Raw genomic sequence first — 16,681 nt, forward strand, 5'->3', positions numbered from 1 at the left:
AACTTTCCTTTTTGATAAATCTTATAGTTAGGGCTGGTGCTGGTGTAGACCAGCTCTTAGTTATGCTGCTATAGGCTTAGACTACCGGGGGAACTGGCACCTTGAGCTCCTCTCTCTCTCTCTCTCTCTCTGCATATACAGTACATCATATTACTGCATGTATCTATCTATAAATCTCAGTCACTAACCACCTACTTTCCTGGGAGCTCTTGAGCTCTCCTAGGCTCCTCAAGATCGTCGGTTGACGGCTTGCCAGAACAACCCCCACCCCACCACTACCCCCTCCCCACCGGATCATGGGTTGGCGGCCTGCCAGAACAACCCCCCACACCCCCTCCCCTCCCCACCGGATTGCTGATGGACGGTCTACCTCCCCCCACCCCCTTGCTCTCTATCCCTCTTCCTGCATCTTATCCCATCTCTCCCCCTATCCCTTTCCAAGCCCGGCGCAGTCTAGGCCTGTGAAGACTGTTTCGTCATGAGCCGGGGATCCGGCCGAAGATTTCTGCCTTTTAATAAGGCAGTTTTTTCTTACCACTGTAACTTTTGCTGCTTTGCTAAAGTGCTCATGATGGATAGGCCGGATCTTTGTAACATAGCAATAAGTAAGGTCTTTTACCTGCTTTTTGTAACATAACAATGAGTAAGGTCTTTTTACCTGCTCTTTTGTAATGTTAACAGACAATGAGTAAGGTATTTTACCTGCTTCTTGTAAAGTGTCTCGAGATAACACTTGTTATGAGTTGATGCTATACAAATAAAAGTTGATTGACTGATTGAACCTGCCTAAAGACCGCAAATGAAAAATGTATTGATTAATTTCCAATGGATTTGACTGAATATGTGTTGCCTGTGATGAATAAATGATGTAAGTACAATCAAGCCTTTGTTTTTATACGATAAGTTACAATACCAAGGATGGACAATACAAAGGATGGACAAAACAAGACAGGGCAGGACATTTTATTCACACATTATGTATAATGTGTGAGTGGAAATATGTAATTTTCAATCCTAAAAATACTTATAATAATAAAAAATATATAATATGTCTCTTATTAGAGGCAGGTACTTACCCCTCAGACATATCTGCAGCTTACAGTCCCTGTGGAGCAGAAAAATAAACTCATTTTAGCTGTGTTACAAGCGTTTTATTTTCACATTATGTATAATGTGTGAGTGGAAATCTGTCATTTTAAATACTAAAAATACTCGAGTAATCCAACAAGTTAACAGTTGCGTGGATGTATGTGGTGTAATTGTCGTCATGGGGCTTTCATACACATTTTATTATCCTTCTAGGACCAGAGTGTTATAAAAGGTTGATCAGGAGCCTCTTTCACGGTTATATTTAGTCACATTGCGTTCATGCTCGGCTCTTTGGCATTTAGTCCTAAATATTATAGATACATCTATCTATCTATCTAAAACAAGTGTTACCCTGAGAAACTTTACTAAAACAGCAGGTCTAACTCAGACAATTTGTTATACTATGCTTAAGTTGTGCCCTTACAGTGACCTTTGACCTCTCATCATCATAGATCTAATCAGTTCAACCTTGAGTCTAAGTGGCATGCAAGAAAGGAAAAGAAAAGAAAGGAGAGTTGATGAGAGACAGTGTCAACAGGGTTTTTATTTTCAAACAGGGTTTGAAAATAAAAATGCCTGTGACCACGTCTCTGGAGGCTCAATCGAATATAATCAACGGTCTTTATGGCGTGTAAATTACTTCAGAAAAGTAAATACATTGAAACACAGTTTGTGAATGTACAACACTCTTTAAGAACATTTGTTTATTCCTGTTTGGTATTATATTGTATAATCAAGTAATAAAAATGGTTTGTGCTTGCTTCTTACTACTTTGTAGTATGTCATGTTTTTATAATACATTTAATTTAAATTTTTATAATACTTTTTTTTGCCAGTGCAACCCATGACCTGAAGCCGAAAAGCAAAGCGCCTTTGGGCAGCTGATATCTGCAGAGAGGAACAATCAGCTGTCACTTAGGTGAGGTATGAGTGAAGTGTCCTCTTGTGCAATGCTATCACATGAAACAAATGGGTCACGGGTTGAGGGCAAATCAAAACGGGTTGCATTGTGATGCTGGAATTGTCAGGTGGGACAAGGGGTCTATTTTAGTTAGCCATTCACATGAGACTTTGAATACATAAATCTTTCACTAATAACCATATAGTGCTTTTTCTTTTCACCGACTCCCTGCTGTTTCTGCCTTCACTGATTTTCTCTCGCCTACAAGGTAAGATTCATGTAAAATTATCAACTTGTGCTATTTATCACAGCCAAATAAAAGTCAATCTGATTTATTATGGGCAACAGAGGTGGCTCTTTAACATGACGAGGCAGAAGATTGAGATAGCAGTCCTGGTATCTAAGTGGCCGTCTGTACGGTTAAATGTTTGTCCTGATTAAGTTCAGTCCGGTTTTATTGTAGCAGGTATTGAAGACTGCATATCAGCATGCCCCTGACACGGCTGGTATTTATGTGAGGGAATCTCTGCTATGCCGCTACTTTTGTCAAGGTCTTCAAGTAGCTCCTCGAACGTGGCTCTCCGTGGTTGACTTCTTGATGATCTCTTGATCCTCTAAGTGAGGAAATGTAACCTGAGGATTAAACAGCCTGCCACGGTCTCGGTGCCGGGTAACAGCACGCTCGACCCATCGATGTAGACAAAAAGCTGGTGTGATAAGTGATGATTGCTCTCTCGTATGAAGTGGCAACCTCCTGGGTTCAGGGGCAAGACTGCAGGCTTCCTAAAATTGTCTTGCTGCTTTACTTGTGTAGCTTGATTTTCGCACCCTGTCAGGCTGGCTTATTTTAAATTGGATATATTACAGTGATGTGTCAGAAGCATTGACATGTTTAAATAAGTCTCTAACAGCTACAACTATTTATTCAGTAGAAATGCACCGTGAAAGACATACAAAGGGGAAATAATGTAGATCTAAAGCGAATACTTGAAGGAAAAAAATGAAGGCAAAAAGAAAATGCCAAAGAAAATATGATAAAAATAAAATGGCGGAGTAAAGATGAGAGAGATGTTGTTGTTTTTCATTTTGTCCATAATGTGGAACTAAAGCCTTGAAGTTTAAATAAATGCATTTAATGACTTAAAAAAAAAAAAAAAGAAAATAAGGAGTGTAGTGGATCTTAAAGAACAGACGTTAAAGAGACATTTTCTTTTTTATGAACTGTAACAATGTCCACAGGTTTGGTGTTGTTCTTCTCTTGGCTGCCAAATCTAAGGTTTGGTGTTCTCTGGCATCATCGAGCTCACAGCAGCTGCTTGGACAGAGCCGAGCATGAACGCAATGTGACTAAATATAACCGTGAAAGAGGCTCCTGATCAGCCTGTCGTAACACTCTGGTCCTAGAAGGATAATAAAATGTGTCTGAAGGCCCCATGACGACAATTACACCACATACATCCACTCAACTGTTAACTTGTTGGATTACTCGAGTATTTTTAGTATTGAAAATGACAGATTTCCACTCACACATTATACATAATGTAACACAGCTAAAATGAGTTTATTTTTCTGCTCCACAGGGACTGTAAGCTGCAGATATGTCTGAGGGGTAAGTACCTGCCTCTAATAAGAGACATATTAAGCACACTTTAAAGACATAAAACAATAACAATATGAATCTCTTTGTCTGGTTTCCTTGTCAAATGATGAAGACCGGTGAGTCAAAATTATTTTAAGTCATTCATTAATCATCAATATTGAGTCAGAATAATGATTTCAAGCCTTAAAATGTCACCTAACCGCTTTACTAATGACTATTTGATGTAAAAAGTATCTCATCCTTCTGACAGAGGAAGCAGAAATATTCAGCAACACGCCGGCTTCATTTGAAGGTCGGTATTGTCTTATGAATAGCATTCAACAGAATGCTGCTTGATCCAAGGCAGCTTTAGTTGTTTTTTTGTATCCATGCTAATTAGCACCTCACTATCTTACAGTCCAAACTGCTGAAGAAAGCAGCTTCTTTGCTGGTTGCTGAGAGTGAAGAGAAGAAACAGGAGAAAGAAAGAGTCATAAATGAATCTAACCCTCCACTCGCGCTGTCAGGCCTCTCGGCCCAGGAGCTCCAGGTACTGAAACATTAAATCATGACGGTACAGTCTTTCATGGTTTGATGGTTTCGTCTTTCTTGACAGGATCTTTGCAGAGAGCTTCATCATAAGATCGATGTCGTGGATGAAGTGCGTTACGATATGGAGCTTAAAGTAGGAAGAAATGAAAAAGAGGTACGGTAAAACTCCGGTACCGACACTTATTAAAACATTGACTGACCTCACGTGGTCTTGCAGCTGATATGATGATTGTGGCACAGATCCAGACACTGAGTCAGAAGATCACTGAGCTGAAGGGGACAAAGAGGCCCAACTTGAAGAGGGTGAAGAAAACTACAGAGGACATGCTGGGCGCGTGCACGGACACCTCCAAACTCAGGAAGTCTGATTTCAAGGCCAACCTAAAGACGGTGAAGAAGGAGGACGAAAAGGTAAAGTTTGTTAACAGAGATATCTGTCCTGAACTTTAAAAAAAACAGATTTAAAGAGACGATTCAAATCTAATCTCTCTTTTGTAGAGGGAAGAGGTGACTGACTGGCGTAAGAACGTGGAGGCCATGTCTGGTATGGAGGGAAGGAAGAAGCTGTTTAATGCTGGACAATAAGAAGGTGCTTATTGGAAACAAGGCAACAAATCACTTTTTATTAACACTTGCCTCACACCTGTAGACAGAGTAGGGCTTCACAATGACAAAACTCGAGCAATTAAATACTAATCAAGACGTGGAGGTTAGAATATAATAATCATAACGATAGGCAAATCATGCGCTACTACTGCAAGGGGATATACTTTGTTACACACATACTTCTATTTTAAACAAACTGTAGGAAAATGACATCGACTGAATTACACAAGGAAACAAGGAAGCACAAGAAGCAGGAATATGCACAAGATCAGAGGAAGAGGTTCCAACAAGTTACACCAGCGTGATCTACATTTGTGTTTACTGAAGTTATCTTTTATTCATTTTCTTTGGTGAATTTCAGACTCCTCCCGTCGTTTGCCATCATCCACGAGCCGGGTTATGACAACCAGGGTGGTGTTTGGTTGATTATTTTGTCCAGTAGATGTTAATCATTCTTTACAAGAAAATGATTTAAAACCCAAGCCCTTCAGCAGAATCGAATCAGAATTGTATCCCGGCCGACTTTGCGATATCAGCACATACCATTCAGATGTTCACGCCTATTATCAGTATCTGTGAGTGCATATAGACTGCAAGTTATGAGACATGACTTACAGGTTCATTTGCTTTGGAAGGTGAGAAATACTTTCATAAATAAGAAATATATGCATGTCCTCATACAGATCAATCATAATCAGAGAACAGATTTCATGATCAGCAGCTTTATTAGCAGTGTAGCTTTTTTAAATTGGGCTAAAATCGAATGTCTGTAATAATATAAGCCCCGTTCTTTGTTAATATGCTTTCACTCCCCAAACAGGCTGCATCCCATATGGATTTGCAGCTTTCATACCATCCTGAGTAGAAATTGAAAGCACTTTCCCATTCGCGATGTGGCTAATGCTTCTTTCAGTGAAACCCCTTTGTTCATCTCACTTTCAGAATTCAAGAAGATTTCCATCACCGGATGGAATAAAACTGCTTTTGTATGGACTGATGTCAACAACAGGCACTTTGAAAAGATCAAAAAGAATTCATCCTTTAAAAAAAATCTGTATGAAACCACTTTTTAGTCATCTTGATTTCATGTTAACTTTCTTTAATAAAAAGTATCACTGTCAACATGAAGGTATTGACATACTTTGTTGAGTTTGTAGTACCCCTTCAGTATTAATTAAGTGCAGAAACGAGTTTTGGAGTCTTTGTTTTAAAGTGCAGTATTAGCATTATACAGAGGATGGCGCTGTCACACTTTCTGTACCACACGTGATGCTGATTAAACAACCAAGACAACTTTTCTGTTTGAGTTCTCCAGTTTGTACAGATCCCCAGATTTGATATTAATTTCAAATGTTTTCAATCAGAACAATGTTATCAATCTACAAGCAAAAAAACTAAAAGGTGTTCATCATCAGAGGGGCAAGGCTGCATCCAGTACTCCCAGTGTTTAATAACAGCTGTAAACTGGTAAACCTGGTGTTGTGGGAGCCTTGTAGAAGTGTAGTGATATACAGTATGCTGGCTCAGGACACAGGGGGCTATTTTAGTTGACCACTCACAGGAGGCAAGAGGAGTCATTAAATTTGACTTGAGTTTTCTACCTGTCATTTCAAGACAGCCGCTGCTCACCTCTACAGGTTTTCTTCTGAGACATTAAAAAGGTATGTTGACTTTTCTCATGGTGATACTTTAGCTGTAGAATATATCTGATCGTTTCACCTCTGGAATTTACCGAGAAATATTTAAGCACAGCAGGAGGGTGATGTAAAAAACATAAGCATGGGAAATCCTAAATGTATTTTTGTATACAGTTTGACGAAATATAAGATGTAAAAAGGACAATTATATTTATATTGTATTTAAGAGATGTTTCACTTATTTGCATCCTTCATATGTTTGACTCAATCTTTGTTAAAAAAAAGTTCATTTGGATTTTTATCATTGAAACTATCTGCAGCACTCCGGCATACAGAGTGTTTATTTCAAAGGCTTAATATTGGTATGTTATCGTAATGCACTGTCAATTACTATAACTCAACAATAGGTGAAGGACTTAACTGGTGCATAAATCATAGAATCATTCAATATTTGTGGGGCTGTTTTTTTTTACATAAAAGCCGGGGTTAGTAATGTTTAACAATTTAAAAAGGAAACTACTATAAGTGCCTGCACGACTGTACTGCTGCTACTGCAACTAATTCTGTGTATACTATCTTACGTATCTGATTTACATATAAATGATGTGATTTTTACAGACAGAGACCAACCATGTCTGAGGGGTAAGTTATGATTTGTATTCATAATGCTATTTAGTGTCAGTAAAATCTGAATTATTGAAATCTTTATCATGTTGATGTTACATTTCTAAACATTTTCCTTTACATATCACCATTCCCACCACAGAGGGGTGAGTCATTCACACGTTGATATTGTTCATCAAAAGAAAAAGCTTCGGGATGTATTCTTGTCTGACACCTGATGATAACTTATTTTTGTTTTGTCCTTATTTTACAGAAAAAGTCAAAGATCTCTGCATCTCGCAGACTGGCCCTCAAGGTATTGTCTTTACTGTCTTCATTAAAAATGTTGTCACAAATAAACCTGCATGCAACTGTCCACAAGTTCACAATGAAAATTGAATCTGTGCCACAAAGTAAACCATTATTTCCTTTTTCTAAGACCAAGATGCTGAAAATGGCAGCCGTGATGTATGAGAAGGAGCTAGACGAGAAAAAGCGGGAAAGAGAAGCTACTCTGAACGAGAGACTCCCTCAGCTTCAGCTGTCTGGTTTATCCCTTCAGGACCTTCAGGTATGTGCAGGTCACTGCATCAGCCGTCCGTCACACTACAATGCAACAACATCCCTGAGATTCTCTACTAGTAAGAATCCCTGTGACATACATACAGAAGATGCCTTTCTTACAGTATGTTCACTCTTTACGCTTTATACTTAGGGCTTCCAGCCGACACTATAATTAAAGGAAAATATTTCACTATTTCACAAATTCAATACATTAAGTGGCTCTTATAACTGTTTGTTATTTATTTCGGGAAAATGACATGACATGATGTTCTGTCTGTTTGCAGGCTCTGTGCAAAGATCTGTACCATAAGATCGATGTTGTAGATGAAGAACGCTACGACATTGATTCAAAAGTGTCCAAAAATAACGTAGAGGTAAACTATTTTTTTTATTCATTTTCATTAAGTAGGGATTGAGATTTGTTTGAAACTGGCTGTGCACAACGGAAATACCTTTCATTAATACCTTGAATTATGTCCTGCAGATAGCCAACCTGTCCCAGAAGATCTTTGAGCTGAAGGGTAAGATGAAGCGACCTGCTCTCAAGAGGGTGAAGATCTCCGCTGACGCCATGCTGGGAGCTCTGTTTGGCGCTAAAGTCAAAGAGTCTGTGGACTTCAAGGCCAACCTCAAGACTGTGAAGAAGGAGGAGGAGAAGGTAGGTGTTGTTACTGTCACAGCTTTCCAGGTTAATTATATAAACCTTCACATTTATCAAGATTAAGTCACGCCGGCTTGACCCCCTGGTTTTAAACTCAGATTAGGTTCGATATACGTTCAGATAACGAGGTAACAGTCATGTTATTTAGGGTTTTGATTCTTGAAGTGCAGAACCAATAAGTTTTTTTTCTTCTTCTTATGAACAGAAAGAGGAGGTGACTGACTGGCGTAAAAACGTGGAGGCCATGTCTGGCATGGAGGGCAGAAAGAAGCTCTTCGATGCCGGACAGTAGACTTTATATTTATAAACATTTAAATATGAATGCTGTTGAACACTTGACAAAAATAGAGAGGAAAGTAAAGTTAATATATTTTCTCATAATAGATCATCTGCAGTGATTTTATGGTTGTGTTAAAGTCTTTTACAACATGCAAAAAGATGTTAATTCAATAGATGGATGTTGTGTGCATTTTGCGTTTAAACGGGTTATACCTTGTGTCATTTTCTAGTGTTGGCACAAAACTTAAATTTAAAATCACATAAAGCAAACTTAATTATCTTAAATGTCTTCACGTTCGTAACATAAGCATGCAGCTAACGTTTTGGTGTCTTAATTTTGAAAAAGTATTGAAAAGAACTGTTTTTTTCTGTTGAGATAATAAATTCTTCTGATCAACAAACAAAACTGATGCTGCAATTTTCTTCTAAATACGAACATATTTATCAAACTGGTGCTCTGATACTTGTGGAATGGGGACACGACACATTAATATAAAACTTACGTAAATAGGAGGATCACATGTTCAAGGCTGAAATAAAGCGCTCAGTTAAGAAACAAGACAGTAGCAGATGCACGCAGCACCAATCAGCAACATCACTGATAAAGAACATAAATCTGCAACAACATCCATACATCGTTTTTAACTTTTTCTTATGTTTGCTAAAGTTCCACATTTAATAGGCTATTTGTTGATTTACTATGTGACATATTAAACAAAACAAAATATCTTGGATTGTTGATAAATTCAAAATATGCAACGTAAAGACATCGAGGGCCTGGGAAATATATGATTCTCACTGTGTTCAAATATTCGCTGAATCTTCAACTAATGAGCAAAAAAAGGATCAAATTACATTTGAAATTGTTGCTGTGTTAGTTATAATACAAACCACGTCTTCATTATTCTTGCACGGTGTCAAACTTCTCAGCCTGGCTAAACCATCAATGAATCCACTGATACCCGTACAGTTCTCTACCAAAAGTATCGATAACTCTCTCAAATCTTCACATCATAGCTATGACTGATTTTCACATTTTCCACTGATTGGAAATGTGCCTTTTTTAACAAAGACAAGACAGAAGTTTTGTTACGTGTGAGAAGACAACCGTTGACGGAGTCATAGCTTAGGTTAGGTGACAAAGAATTTCTGAAGTCTTTGTGTCAAGCTAGAACTTTGAGGTTTGAGAAATCTGGTAATGTAACCTGGCAGGAATCTTCTAATGTGTTCAAAATCATAGTAAACATTTTTTTTGCGTTTTTAATTCACTTGTCTCAAAGTCAGTGTGAGTTATATTCTAGTTGGATGCCTGCAATAAAGGTCTGTGGCTAACACAAACTTTAAAGGTAGTTGGGGATATTAAAGGTCATCACGCCACATAAATAGTTTGAAAAGTTTGAAGCTTAGCGGTGTCGTAGAATCATGCTGTAAGTGTTCAAAGTCTAAAGTTAGCTTTCAACTTCTTGATTTCTGTCAGCAACTGCATTAACTCTTCAAAAAGAACGACATGGTGTTAATTTGTGAATCGTTTGCTTGTTATTTTGTGCACAATACGATTTCTTTTTGTTCCTGACTTGTGGCTTTATCAACAACGCATTGCAACATGAATGATAATGAATTACTTTTATAATAACACATTTAACAACAACTGTAAGTGCCATGCATAAAGTGCTCAAGATCTTTAAAACACTCGACATTTACATTTTGCTGCCATGTTCATGCATAATATGACAACGTTGGCAAGTTGTGTACAAAATATTTTAACTCATTTATCTTGGTGTTTTCACACCACATGCAGGTTTAGTGTGACTCTTGTTGGATGCATAATAGGAATCGTAGAATCCAGTATTCTCGCAGCCTTACTCGTATGAAGAAAATCAAAAAAATGTTGCCCCTTTTTTTTTATACACCTCCTGTGAGTATACTTACTTCATGGAGGTGCAATACAACATCTCTTAACCCTTAAAACAACTACTAGTAGTGATCTTAAAATAGTGTTTGACCCCAGGTTTGCCCGGTACTATTCTCGTTTATTCATCTGCTGCCTAACTATCTTTATGTGAGGGCATGAGTCTCGGCCCTTTGAGGGACTGAACGTTCGACTCAATGTTGCAACGATGACGCCGATTGAGCTCTGGCTCTCAGTTTACAAACCATCAAACCCTGAACAGCACCTGTCCTTTTTCCTCCGCACGCCTAAATTAAACCAGAACAACTTCAGGCTTTGTTCTCACCACCAAGGTGGTCGAGTAATGTCTTCTCAGGTTGGAAAAGTCTTTCAGTACACAAATGAAATGGTTTAACAACCGGTATGTATCTTTTAAGATAAGATAAAGATAAGATACTTTATTCATCCCAGCAGGGAAATGTAGGTGTTCCAGCAGCCAGCATACATACAAACACACAACACAACACATATATACATACATATCCCACCATACAAAAAACATGAGCCCACAATACATAGCCAGGATAAAAAAGTGGTATGGATGGTCCATGTGCATAAGTAGAAATACATACTTTTATAAAATATACTTTTTGACAGTGAAAAGAAAACTGCACTGAAAATCAAACTTCATATATTTTTTTAAAGTGAAGGAAGGAGATAAATAAAATGAAAACAATTTACAAAGCTTCAGCAATAAACAAGAGCTGACCTCTAAATGCAACATCATCATCATGCACGTTCATATTTGCTGAAAAAAAAAGTGTTGTTTATTCATTTTTAGTCTTCACATTTCTATTTTGATACCAAAAATTAAATTTAGGGTGAATTTGTAAACTGTTGACTCAATCAAAAACAAACTTTGAAACACGGCTATTGAAATGGATATTAGGTCCTCGTCAGTCTCACCTTTGGACACCATAAGATGACTATAGATGGACATCTTAAGATGGTCCACACTCACATTCAGGCTGTGTTGTTTGTTCTATAAATAAAGGTGCAGAACACGTTAATAACGACACTCTGTGCAGATTTCTTCCTACTGTTTGCCTCCTTGACAACTTTATCTGAGCTCCACTGATCTGGCCCTGGTCAAATGTTAATGTGTGGCATTGACCCAACATTAATGTGGTCACCTCTTTAAATGCTTACTGTCACTTCCCCCAACAGGTGTTGTGGAAACTACACAAGATACCCAAATGTTTGAGTCCATAAGTGAAGTTTTATTGCCCCCTTTTCCTGTCTAAATATTGCGGTGATGCTATGTGCAACAGTAAATGTCACTGTTGGCAGGCACAGTGGACGTAGCACACACAGGAGTCTATTTCAGTGAGCCATTCACATTTGGCACACATACTATAAATCTGATTATTCTCCATCGTCTCTCAGAAAGAGGGCTGATTGCTGCCCAACTTACACACGCTTTGCTTCAGTTTTGAGTTGCAGCTCAAGGAGCCGTTCAGCGTTTAAAAAGGTACAGACCTGCTCATATTCAATATCTTGTGATTTGGAGTATACCGTGTGGTGCATTAGTGATGCATTCTGTTAACAAAGAGGGACTTTTCAGCATGCGATAGGTCTAAAACATTTGGTAAAATATGAAGAATCTGTTTTTTCCAGAGCTGTGTTTTGTCTTTCTTTGTTGTTTTATTTCTATTTTGTCGTGATTAACATAAACCGCAAGTTGAACATTGTCATCCTGCATGCCTGTGGATTATCTGGCCATTCACCTTTTCTGTCACCTATGCTGAGACTCTTGTGAGATATTTTAATACGTGCACAGACAGTTCTTTGACGTTTGACACACATACTTCTAAAGTGAACTTGTTTTATACATTAATATTGTTCAAGTGCACTTCATTAAATTCACAACAATTTCAACTGCAATCCAAAATGAATGAGAAAAAAAACATTTAAATTAATCCACATCAATGCATAAATCTCTTCATGATACCAATCAAGTAAAGACAATTCAATGTAATGAGCAATGTAAAGCCCAGTGTTATCACACAGAATCAATTGTCTGGTTCATGGACGTTTTCAACTGTGCTTTACATTTCACTGGTAAAACAACCGAGTGAGCAATAAATAACTGAGTGCACCAAGCTGTAATGAGTCGATGGATATGTTGAGTGTTTGAAATACTTTGAACAGAGAGGTTAAAGACATCATTAAACGCCCGTGTGAGGCTGAATTGAAGAGGTGTTTGAGCTTCAGGGAATTGACTCTGTTTTTAATTTAAAACATGATGTGTTAAATTTCATAAAAGTCACCTTTTTTCCCCTTGAAGAGACTTTTCATGTTATTTTACTTTTACAATTTTAGCGCGGGAATTGAACAAAACGATGGCTGAACCGTGAGTATTATCACTGTCGGTTTATTTCCCTGTGTTTATTGGCAGCTTCAAAGCATACTGTTAAACTGTTTACTGGTCTCATCCGTTGTCTTTATCTTAATATGTCAACGTGTGTTTTGTGTCTCCTGTAAATGCTTCAACAGACCCGTGAGTATCTCTCATCTTACATCATCATTATTTAACATTTTTTAAATCCTTCTTTTGACTGTTGAGGCCATAGTATCATGAAAGCTAATGTGATCCTTAATAGAGTGCAGACTGTAATGACTGTTTTTATTTGTGACTTCTAGAGGAAATCGAAAATCTCATCCTCTCGAAGGCTGGGGTTGAAGGTACGCTTTTTAAAATCTCATCAGAGACTTTTTTCTGTTTAATATCATTTTAAGACTACGTATGATATTTAAAAGATTAGCCAAAGCTTTTATTTGATCTGGTTTGTCATTTGTGTTATATGACACAAATAGTTAACATTTCTGGTATTCAAAAGGATGGATAAAAATATAAGGTTATGGCTGCTTTATTTTAAGTTTTATCATATGAAGTGATTTAAATGTTTACGTTTAGTTTTTTATGTTAATAGATTATAGATGGAGAAGACAAGGTTCTATATCTACTTATTTTGTTTTCTTAGATAAGACTATTGGCAGTGGCTGCTCAGATGCTGCAGGAGGAGAAGGAGCAGAAGATTCAGGAGAGAGAAGCTGCTCTGGCCGACAGAGTTCCTCTGTTAAATATGCCTGGTCTGTCAGTGCAGGAACTGCTGGTATGTCACTCTGTTAGAACCTTTTTAAAAATGTGTGTTTTTCCACTTTCCACAGTCCTTCACATTCTGATTCATATTATATTCTAATACCACAAGAGGGCATCTTCTTCTTCTACAGGATCTTTGCAAAGATTTGTATCACAAGATTGATGTGGTGGATGACGAGCGGTATGATATTGGCCTGAAGGTGTCTAAAAATGACTTTGAGGTAAGCTGCTCAAGAATCTTTAAGGAAATTAAATGACGCATGTGTAATTGTTACTAATGTCTATAGTATGGAGACAGACACACCGTTAGCGATAGTATAATGAACAAACACTGCCCCCAAGTGGCAGAAGTGAGAATAACAAGTCATAACAGAATCATATATAGACATTAGTTCAGATTAATCTTCTTTCTGCTCCTTTTCATTCAAAATTTGAGATTTTATGTTTGTTTGTTTTTCTTAAATGTTTTTGTTTTTTTTAATGAAATAAAATTTACAAATAAATTAAAATAAATAAATGAGTTATAGCACCAAATTATGGACCCAAATAGTTCACAATATGTTTGTAATCATTCGAAGTAAGGTGGGAGGAAACAGGAAATATGTGATTAGGATAGGGACATACTTATTTGCTCTGTTAATGTTTGAGGTGTTCTAAATATTTCTCCAAATTTAAGTCCACAGTCACATTGATCAATTTGCCTAAACCAAGATTTTTTTAAAATTCAGTATTTTAAAATTGCATTACAGCAGGATTAATATTCCTATTTGGAGTTGGACCAATAATTAACTAGCAAAATATTAACCTTTAATCAAATGTAAGGTTTTATCTCCACAATGAGGTGTTGTGTTTTTAAAACAGATATACTAACCATAGAAATCCATCATCTGTAATAGAAGCAATTCAAAAGTATTTATTTGCATATTTAATGCATGATTGGTTAAAATACATATTTTTGAATTGTTTTGTAAACCAAATCTGAATTGCATTGTATCTTTCACTATGTATTATTTCCCCCTGCCTTAAAGAGCCTCTAAACTCAGATTCATTTGGATAAATGTGTATTTTCACTTGATCCCTTTACCTAAATATTCCATAAAGGTACAATAAAGAGTACAGTTATTATCGCTTAAATATATAAACTATTCATTCATAGTTTAATCAAACAGTATTTGTGCCCCTTAGTTAAGTATTTAGTTGCAGGTAGCTGTAAGGCTGAAGATTGTGACAATTTTGGAGTCTTTCCTCTCACCCTCTCCTTTAAAGTGTGTAGGAGAATCACACATTGATGGTAGTGAGAGAATCAGAATCAGAAATAGTCCGTTTTGCCTCGTGAAGATGTCTGACATACTCAAAGTGTCAGGGAACAAGCTTAGCACTATGCTCCTTGTTTGGAAAAAATAACATTCATCTTAGTTCTATTTTTTCACTTCTCGCAGTTCAAAAAAAGTTTTTAAAAAAAAGAAAGAAAAAAAGGTATAAAAACAATCTCATTCCCTTTTCACTGGAGTATTTCTCAATGTCCATACAGAAATCTCCTTCCATACAGAAATCTCCTTCCATACAGAAATCAATTGTTTCCAGTGACTAGAAACAATTGATTTCTGTATGGTAGGAGGGTTAGGTATACATATGAATGTGAACTAACTAGTGGGCAAAATATATCAGTCTTGGTAGCTTCCCTATACACTATGTGCAAGTAAATAATCAAACAGCACTGAGAGTAATAATAATTGCCAACCTGCACAATCCTTCCTATCACATGTTCCCCTCGGCAGATTGACAACATGAATCTGAAGATCATTGAGATTCAGAGTAAGTTCAAGAAGCCGACCCTGAAGCGAGTGAAGATCTCAGCTGAAGCCATGCTGAGCGTTCTGCTGGGCTCCAAACACAAAGAAACCATCGACTTCAAGGCCAACCTCAAAACTGTCAAGAAGGAAGAGGAAAAGGTTTGTTGGACTTTTTCTCAAATGGGCTCTGAAATTCATTTTAGTCAACTCTTTTAAATGTTCATGTTTTTCTGTTCTTCCAACAGAAAGAGGAAGTGACTGACTGGCGTAAGAACGTGGAGTCCATGTCCGGTATGGAGGGCAGGAAGAAGCTGTTTAATGCTGGCCAGTAGAATCGCTGAACATCAGTGTGAAGGTGTTTGGTGCTCTGAAAAGGTGGAACCAAGAGGGAACATGAACACTTTTAAGAACACTTTTCTGTCACTAAACACTTTGTTTTGGTCGTGTGGCGACTGTTTGCTGCAGTTCTCCTCTGCAGCCTTGTGATGGCAGCATAACTCTTTAAACCGTCTCAGGGTACTCAGACACACACGCCTGGATCATCCAGCGAAGTGTGTTGACTGTTGAAGAAATATTGTTTGTTGCTGTTAACTCACCTCTGCTAGTTTGTTATCTGCTGTGATGAATTGATTTCAAGCTTGTCAGATATCTTAAAAAATATTATGATAAAAAGTTATTAAAGAAAATCTATCTTGAATGATTGCAGTGCTCATGTGTTATCTTGATCTTTGGTTAGTTTGTCTGATACACACATGAAACTTTTGATGTTCTCTCAATAAAGAAACAAACAATCCTGCCTTTTGTTTTTCCTCCACTGTGTAATCTAATCATCATCTTGAACTGTGTGTGGTATCAACATTAATGTAATGCTTATATTAACAGACTTAAAGCTTCTTCAAACTAAGCCCCCTTGTTTCTTAACATGGATACAGTGATACTAAGAAAGAATCAAAGGTGGACAGTCCCAGTGAGAACTTTCACACCTCATACATATGGGATGTGAGAGACGCAGTGAGGAAAGAGGGGCTATTTTAGTGGGCCACTCACATGGGCGCTGGAATCTATATATCTACCTTCTTTCTGCCCTTCTCGTCTCAGAAAAAGACGTCTGAGGGTATTTGTCACCTCCTGTATAAGGTAAGGAGTTTGATTTTAAACGATTACAGAAGGTAAGGGAATAGCATCCCAGTGGAAGATTGTTTTATGACCATGCTGTTGTTAGGAGTCGAGAAAGCTGCTCCTATTTCATCATTATGACAAAGAACATTGTTGGACTTTTCTTCTGGAGCAGCATTATGTTTATTTTCTAATATTTTTACATTGAACAACAGTGTTTTCTTTGCCTCATCAGAAATCTCTTAACATG

At 37.4% G+C, this 16,681-nt stretch overlaps 2 protein-coding genes and 1 pseudogene across 2 annotated transcripts; all 3 read left to right on the forward strand.

Annotated features, from left to right (window-relative positions):
- The first annotated feature begins 2,138 nt into the window (after nt 1-2,138).
- Nucleotides 2,139-6,022, forward strand: LOC132972725 (troponin I, slow skeletal muscle-like; annotated as a pseudogene).
- A 208-nt stretch (nt 6,023-6,230) lies between these two features.
- Nucleotides 6,231-8,889, forward strand: LOC132972726 (troponin I, slow skeletal muscle-like). The gene is made up of 7 exons (XM_061035766.1): nt 6,231-6,388; nt 6,983-7,010; nt 7,242-7,283; nt 7,407-7,538; nt 7,816-7,905; nt 8,016-8,189; nt 8,398-8,889. Exons 4-7 carry the CDS (start codon nt 7,413-7,415, stop codon nt 8,482-8,484), a joined length of 477 nt encoding a protein of 158 aa, XP_060891749.1. The 5' UTR covers nt 6,231-6,388; nt 6,983-7,010; nt 7,242-7,283; nt 7,407-7,412; the 3' UTR covers nt 8,485-8,889.
- A 2,812-nt stretch (nt 8,890-11,701) lies between these two features.
- Nucleotides 11,702-16,111, forward strand: LOC132972729 (troponin I, slow skeletal muscle-like). The gene is made up of 7 exons (XM_061035767.1): nt 11,702-11,890; nt 12,742-12,776; nt 13,063-13,104; nt 13,404-13,535; nt 13,654-13,743; nt 15,301-15,474; nt 15,561-16,111. Exons 4-7 carry the CDS (start codon nt 13,431-13,433, stop codon nt 15,645-15,647), a joined length of 456 nt encoding a protein of 151 aa, XP_060891750.1. The 5' UTR covers nt 11,702-11,890; nt 12,742-12,776; nt 13,063-13,104; nt 13,404-13,430; the 3' UTR covers nt 15,648-16,111.
- Nucleotides 16,112-16,681: the final 570 nt, after the last annotated feature.

This window comes from Labrus mixtus, chromosome 4 (assembly GCF_963584025.1).
Source record: "Labrus mixtus chromosome 4, fLabMix1.1, whole genome shotgun sequence".
Classification (NCBI taxonomy): domain Eukaryota; kingdom Metazoa; phylum Chordata; class Actinopteri; order Labriformes; family Labridae; genus Labrus; species Labrus mixtus.

Excerpts from the sequence above, each read along its gene's own strand:
- LOC132972726 (XM_061035766.1), top strand. The coding sequence starts at position 7,413 with ATGCTGAAAATGGCAGCCGTGATGTATGAGAAGGAGCTAGACGAGAAA. Across the intron at positions 7,906-8,015 it reads TGTCCAAAAATAACGTAGAG|ATAGCCAACCTGTCCCAGAA; the intron begins GTAAACTATTTT and ends TATGTCCTGCAG. Across the intron at positions 8,190-8,397 it reads TGAAGAAGGAGGAGGAGAAG|AAAGAGGAGGTGACTGACTG; the intron begins GTAGGTGTTGTT and ends TCTTATGAACAG.
- LOC132972729 (XM_061035767.1), top strand. The coding sequence starts at position 13,431 with ATGCTGCAGGAGGAGAAGGAGCAGAAGATTCAGGAGAGAGAAGCTGCT. Across the intron at positions 13,536-13,653 it reads TGTCAGTGCAGGAACTGCTG|GATCTTTGCAAAGATTTGTA; the intron begins GTATGTCACTCT and ends CTTCTTCTACAG. Across the intron at positions 15,475-15,560 it reads TCAAGAAGGAAGAGGAAAAG|AAAGAGGAAGTGACTGACTG; the intron begins GTTTGTTGGACT and ends TTCTTCCAACAG.